Consider the following 7540-nt stretch of genomic DNA (forward strand, 5'->3'; position numbering starts at 1 on the left):
CCTCAGGCTGATCCCTCCATCTATATACCACTCCCCTCAGGCTGATCCTTCCATCTATATACCACTCCCCTCAGGCTGATCCTTCCATCTATATACCACTCCCCTCAGGCTGATCCCTCCATCTATATACTCTCCATGTTCTTACTACTCACCTCAGGCTGATCCCTCCAGTCAATATTCAGTTCCTTTTCGAACCCTTTTATGATCATGCCGAGACCTCTCCGCCCTTTCTGCATGGAAGCTTCGATAATCTCCTTTCTTCCCTGGCCGAACTTTCCCAAACCCTCGCCTTCGCGGAAGCCCATCTTTGCCTAAATGATGAAAACAGACAATGAAACAATGTAAAATCTAGGACTTCAGTTTTCCACTTACAGAGAATAAACACAACGGACAGTTTAACTTTGTGCTACAAAAATGATTTAGGTAAGACAACAAATAATCGGTCGTTCAGCACTGCCGGTCGTTTGTATCGGAGTACACAATAATAATTTCTCATCTTACAGTTCTGGAAAATGCAGTTTGAACATTTAGCTCCCCCCTGATTGGTTGTGAAATGCCCAGCATGTGATTACCATGAGTTTCTGGGAGACACTGTTAAACATGGAGTAGCGGGATGATGTGCCCTCTGCCAGGGGGTCCGCTTTTTCTTTATCCCCCGACCCAAACACAGGTCTCTTCTCATCGATCTCGCTGTCTGAGCCGGTCCCACTAGTGGAAGACTCTGTGAAAGGGCAGAAAACTTTATTTAGATTCTGGATACAAAGACAACAGTAATGGAAATGTATACAGACAGAACACAGTTTGCTCAGAAATATAACCTTACATGGTGGAAAGTTAGGGAGCACTCAGCCCTCCCCACCAGGGAGATCATCTAAAACTTTTAAAACTGAAGTTTATTTGGCTTATATTTTGGCTTCCCTGGTGCCCCCTCCTCATATCAACATTTTTGAAGAAAACCTTTCAATTTGCATTACACTTCTTATTTTAGATGCAGTTACATTATCACCGAGTCTCTGTGCTTTTCAATGCAATGCAGGCAGATCATGGCTGGTGGTGGAGGCTGCAGATAACTTCTTAAAAACATCACAGCACCCTGCCTCAGTACTTGTCTATACAGTCCCCACCAGGCCGGCTCTTGGGAGGACTTCTGCAAATATCAAAATGCCTTGATGGGTGGATATCAGTCTGGAGGAGGTGGGTGTTCCCAGACAAGACGCCACTGAATGCAAACCACCCTAGGTATTGCCTTCATGTGATGTTAAGCCTCCTGGAATGAACTGATAGCCAATTAATGGCAGAGGCAGCCCGAGGACACTCAGGCTAGGGAGGAAAGAGCTAGATGATGGTGACCATCCTCCAGCCAGGAAACAATGTGGACTCTATCTAACTTGCTACAGCTTTACAGCTTCTAATGCACATTGTGAGAATCTCACAGTAAGCAATTTCAGTACAGCAGGGGAGCCGGTTCCACTATACAAGACTGAAAGGAAGGACAGAGGTCAGCTTTAAGGGTTTAAAGGGAGGAAGGAGCAGTGTGGAAGCGCTGAACATTAAGGGCTAGTTTGCACCAGCCCCAGTGCGTTCCGGCACGATTCAGTGCCAGAACGCAATGGATCGCATTCCGGCTGGCTCACTGTATTCTGGGGCGTGGCAGTGCATTAAAGTCAAAGGCACCGCACGCACGCCCCCTGGCCGCACTGCGATCGCCCGCATCGGAACGCGTGGCACATCAATGCTTGAGCTTCTGGGTATGAAGAAGCATGTGAAGTCCTTCTCAGTGACATTTCTCGGGTCCATCAGCCCATTGCTGACATGACACGGGAAGTGAAATCAACATTCACCCCAGTGGCTGACACTAGAAAATTAAGTGTCGGCCGCAATGGACAAAAGCAGACTTGCCCACTGCACCAGAATTGGTTCACTTTAAAGTCCGCCAGCGTAACTAATCACAGATCAAAAAAATCAAAACCTGATTGGATGCTATGGATTCCCACGCTCCATTCCCATTTTCAAGCTACATTGTGTACAGGGGTACTATGACATTGGGATTTATTTAGAAACAAAAGTGAAAAGCAATAGGGAGCTGTAATCCAGGGCAGCTGTTCAGAACACAGATGACATCTGACTATTGAAGACAACTCTGCTATCTTCCTTTACTTCTGTAGTCAGCAGCCCTGAGTCAGGAAATTCCAGTATGGGGGCCAAGCCTTGCCCTGGGAGTATGAAGGCCGTGCCTTGCCCTGGGAGTATGATGGCCGTGCCTTGATCTGGGAGTATGAAGGCCGAGCCTTACCCTGGGAGTATGAAGGCCGAGCCTTGCCCTGGGAGTATGAAGGCCGAGCCTTGCCCTGGGAGTATGAAGGCCGAGCCTTGCCCTGGGAGTATGAAGGCCGAGCCTTGCCCTGGGAGTATGAAGGCCGAGCCTTGCCCTGGGAGTATGAAGGCCGAGCCTTGCCCTGGGAGTATGAAGGCCGAGCCTTGCCCTGGGAGTATGAAGGCCGAGCCTTGCCCTGGGAGTATGAAGGCCGAGCCTTGCCCTGGGAGTATGAAGGCCGAGCCTTGCCCTGAGAGTATGAAGGCCGAGCCTTGCCCTAGGAGTATGAAGGCCGAGCCTTGACCTGGGAGTATGAAGGCCGAGCCTTGCCCTGAGAGTATGAAGGCCGAGCCTTGCCCTAGGGGTATGAAGGCCAAGCCTTACCCTGGGAGTATGAAGGCCGAGCCTTACCCTGGGTGCCATGATTGCTGTACTGAGTGTCATCGTCAGATGTGGAACTCAAATTTAGCCCCAATTCTTCTATACGTTTCTTCTGTTTATTCTGAGCGGTGCTCTGTAGGTCACGTTCTAATCTTCTCTTCATTGTCACTATGGAGAGGACAAAGACGCAATGTAAGTATCAGAATTTCAGTTATAAAGTGGTATTAAACTGTCTTTCCAATAATGAACACATCAATATATACATTGCCCAGCAAAATATGTCAATCTACTATCTTGGAGAAGGGATGAGGGAGAACAGGGGAGAGGAAGGGGGATTGGAGCTTGCCTTGCTGTGTGATTGTGAAGACACATACAGCTGACTAGCACACACAAGGGTGGCTCCATAGGACCTCCCAAGGGGCTGGAGCGTCCCTAAAAAAGGATATCAGGACCAGTGCTCAGGGACCAGCTGATTGTCCATTGTTCTACACAGCAGTGTTAACTGAAGGAAGATCTGCTTATGTGTTTTCTCAGGATACGCTCATTTTGCATTGGCCAAGTGTGCAACAAGTTTACTTCAACAATGATAACATTACAAACTTAAATTAGAACCATAGAAGAGTGACGCCAGAAAAAGACCAAGTGGTCCATCGAATTTGCCCCTTCTTTTTTTTTTTTCTTTAACCTTTTTGTCTCAGTATAGATCTGTTTGTCCCAAGCAAGGTTTAATTTACTTGCTGTTAAATGACTCCCTCCCTCTGCTGGTGGTCTTTTCCCAACATCAACTACTCTTTCTGTAAAATAATACTTTCTAAGATTAGTTTTGATCTTTCCTCCTGCTAGTTTGAGGCCATGTCTTCATATTAAGAATACAGCCGTCCTAAACCTGATGCCACACACTTCATGGATTTAAGATTTTCAGTCATGTTCCCACTTACCTCATGACTGTATATAATAAGTTCCTGAGTCTCCCCTGATATGTTTTATCCTTCAGACCTTTCATCATTTCTGTTTCCCATCTCTGGACTCATTCTATCTTATCATTATGCTTTTATAAGTGAGGTCTCCAGAACTGGATAGAGTATTCTAAAAGAAGTCTAACTGAAGATCTATATAGAGAAATCAGGACCTCCTTCCTCCTGCTGGGGATCCCTTTAGTGATAAAAAAGATCTATATAGAGGAATCAGGACCTCCTTCCTCCTGCTGGGGATCCCTTTAGTGATAATAAAGATCTATATAGAGGAATCAGGCCCTCCTTCCTCCTGCTGGGGATCCCTCTAGTGATAACTAAAGATCTATATAGAGGAATAAGGACCTCCTCCCCCCTGCTGGGGATCCCTCTAGTGATAATAAAGATCTATATAGAGGAATCAGGACCTCCTTCCCCCTGCTGGAGATCTCTCTAGTGATAATAAAGTTCTATATAGAGGAATCAGGACCTCCTTCCTCCTGCTGGAGATCCCTCTAGTGATAATAAAGATCTATATAGAGGAATCAGGACCTCCTTCCTCCTGCTGGAGATCCCTCTAGTGATAACTAAAGATCTATATACAGGAATCAGGACCTCCTTCCTCCTGCTGGTGATCCCTCTAGTGATAACTAAAGATCTATATAGAGGAATCAGGACCTCCTTCCCCCTGCTGGGGATCCCTCTAGTGATAATAAAGATCTATATAGAGGAATCAGGACCTCCTTCCTCCTGCTGGAGATCCCTCTAGTGATAATATAGATCTATATAGAGGAATCAGGACCTCCTTCCTCCTGCTGGAGATCTCTCTAGTGATAATAAAAATCTATATAGAGGGATCAGGACCTCCTTCCTCCTGCTGGGGATCCCTCTAGTGATAATAAAGATCTATATAGAGGGATCAGGACCTCCTTCCTCCTGCTGGGGATCCCTCTAGTGATAATAAAGATCTATATAGAGGAATCAGGACCTTCCTCCTCCTGCTGGGGACCCCTCTAGTGATAATAAAGATCTATATAGAGGAATCATGACCTCCTTAAGGAGATCCCTCTAGTGATAAATAAAGATCTATATAGAGGAATCAGGACCTCCTTCCCCCTGCTGGAGACCCCTCTAGTGATAACTAAATCTCTATGTAGTGGAATCTGGAGCTTGTAGACATTCAAAAAAAAGTCAGTGGACACATGCTTACACAGGACATGAGGGGCCGGTCAGGAAGCGATGTCATAGATCCTCTGTGCTCCTTCAGGGCATCACCGGGTCTGCTTGGTGGCAAATGGCACAGCGCAGCTCTGTCAGCGAGAGAAACTGTATGAGGTGACTGCACAGATTACAAAGATGGTAAAGCAAAACTATACTGAAATATATTGGCTGCCATTGTCAACTTCCTTCTAAAAATGCTAGTTGACCGGTTGTCATGCTGATCCCTAAGCTTCAATACTTTCTGAGTAACTTATCTGTGTATGAAGGAGCTCTGCTTACAATGGCTGTATATCTATTCCGGATCAGTGTCTAAAAGTTTAGTGGAGAAGGGAAACATCCAAGCAACTTGCATTTCCAGAAGGAGGTCAACCATTTGCTTAACGAGACCCTATCACCAAATATACAAATGGCAGGTAATGGAACAGAAAAATTCTAGAAAATGTGACTACTCCAGAAGAGTAAATTCCCCAGCACAGACCCCTCCCTCTTTGCATGTCCTAGTCCTCGCCTCTTCTAGCCTAACCTCCCTATATGTAGCAGGTGGGAGGGAGGGAAGGGGGTACCATCTATGGGTAGATTGATGTAGAAATGTATTGTCTGGCAATAGTCTCTTTAAATGGTCACTGTCACTGACTTTGTACATTCAGAGAAAATAACCACCAAACAAAAAATTATACAAAAATAAATTCAAGGTTTATTATAACACATACTCAAAAGAAGAATAAAATCAAAGAAAACAAAAACATAAAAAGTGGCAAAAGGATTACTAAAATTTTTTACAAAATGATCTTCCTCTGAAGAGTCAATGGACCAAAAAATATTGTATGCTGGATCAACAACACATATGTGTCTATTCATGAGCATTCACATCCGGGCTGCAGAGATTCATTGGTTGCTAGGATACAAGCATCTGGGATGCACAGCATCACTGGTGGCTCGGAGGCAGGCATCCGAGTTGCAAAGCATCATTGCTTGCTAGGATGCACAGCATCACTGGTTGCTAGGACACAGGCATCCGAGATGCATTGTCGCTGGTTGCTAGGACACAGGCATCCACGCTGCACAGCATCACTGGTTGCTAGGACACAGGCATCCAGGCTGCACATCATCACTGGTTGCTAGAACACGGGCATCCAGGCTGCACAGCGTCACTGGTTGCTAGAACACAGGCATCCGAGATGCACAGTGTCACTAGTTGCTAGGACAGAGGCATCCACGCTGCACAGCATCACTGGTTGCTAGGACACAGGCATCCACGCTGCACAGCATCACTAGTTGCTAGGACACAGGCATCCAAGATGCATTGTCGCTGGTTGCTAGGACACAGGCATCCAGGCTGCACAGCGTCACTGGTTGCTAGAACACAGGCATCCAGGCTGCACAGCGTCACTTGTTGCTAGTACACAGGCATCCGAGATGCACAGTGTCACTAGTTGCTAGGACAGAGGCATCCACGCTGCACAGCATCACTGGTTGCTAGGACACAGGCATCCACGCTGCACAGCGTCACTGGCTGCTAGGACACAGGCATCCAGGCTGCACAGCGTCACTAGTTGCTAGGACACAGGCATCCAGGCTGCACAGCGTCACTGGTTGCTAGGACACAGGCATCCGAGATGCAGTGTCACTAGTTGCTAGGACACAGGCATCCACGCTGCACATCGTCACTGGTTGCTAGGACACAGGCATCCACGCTGCACATCGTCACTGGTTGCTAGGACACAGGCATCCAGGCTGCACAGCGTCACTGCTTGCTAGGACACAGGCATCCAGGCTGCACAGCGTCACTGGTTGCTAGGACACAGGCATCCGAGATGCAGTGTCACTAGTTGCTAGGACACAGGCATCCACGCTGCACATCGTCACTGGTTGCTAGGACACAGGCATCCAGGCTGCACAGCGTCACTGGTTGCTAGGACACAGGCATCCAGGCTGCACAGCGTCACTGGTTGCTAGGACACAGGCATCCAGGCTGCACAGCGTCACTGGTTGCTAGGACACAGGCATCCAGGCTGCACAGCGTCACTGGTTGCTAGGACACAGGCATCCAGGCTGCACAGCGTCCTTGGTTGCCCTGGTGTCGGCGGCTAGGCAGCCTGCACCATGATATAGCTTTACTTCCTATCCCAGAGACACAACAGGAAGTTAGATGAAATTTCTCAAAATGAGAATTCCCATCCACACAGTGTTCCCCGGAACAGGTGGCTCCATTAGATTGCCCTCACCTCTACTTGTGGGGACACCTCATCTCTGGCATTGGCTCATCCCTCATACAAATTGTGTTTTCTTTGGATTCCAGTATGTGTTATACGAAACCTTACATTTATTATTCTGTTTATTTTTGTTTGGTTGTAATTGGCTTTATTTTTTGAACAAAGGTCACCAGGTCAAGAGATCTCTATCGGGGCAACAAAAGAGCTTTCTACTCCGGCTGATGACAATATTTTAACCCTTTTATCTCTGCCTACAAACCGCAGCCCCCTGTACATAAGTTCTAATAGAGTGTTACAGTTGTCACCAGAACAGGAATAGAGGGGAAATCGTCAAATGGGGACACCTGTTCTGGTGACAACTAAGAGGGGGGTTTCCTCTCAACGCCGAGAGAAGTCTTCTAATTTCCTCTGGGACAGGAAGTGATATCTCCTTTTCACAGACAAAAGAAAAGTATGATGGC

General features: G+C 47.0%; 1 protein-coding gene across 1 annotated transcript in view; it reads right to left on the bottom strand.

The window, feature by feature from the left end:
* CMTR1 (cap methyltransferase 1) overlaps positions 1-4882 on the bottom strand; it is a 33638-nt gene extending 28756 nt beyond the window's left edge. The window contains exons 1-4 of the mRNA XM_018573442.1: positions 4856-4882; positions 2726-2863; positions 573-721; positions 153-311 (exon numbers count right to left, since the gene is read on the bottom strand). Of these exons, the coding sequence (XP_018428944.1) occupies positions 153-311; positions 573-721; positions 2726-2858 (441 nt within the window). The 5' untranslated portion in view covers positions 2859-2863; positions 4856-4882. The remainder of the gene's footprint in view (positions 1-152; positions 312-572; positions 722-2725; positions 2864-4855) is intronic.
* Between the last annotated feature and the right edge of the window lie 2658 nt (positions 4883-7540).

Source organism: Nanorana parkeri, unplaced genomic scaffold (assembly GCF_000935625.1).
Source record: "Nanorana parkeri isolate BGI_ZX_2015 unplaced genomic scaffold, ASM93562v1 scaffold2381, whole genome shotgun sequence".
NCBI classification, from domain to species: Eukaryota; Metazoa; Chordata; class Amphibia; order Anura; family Dicroglossidae; genus Nanorana; species Nanorana parkeri.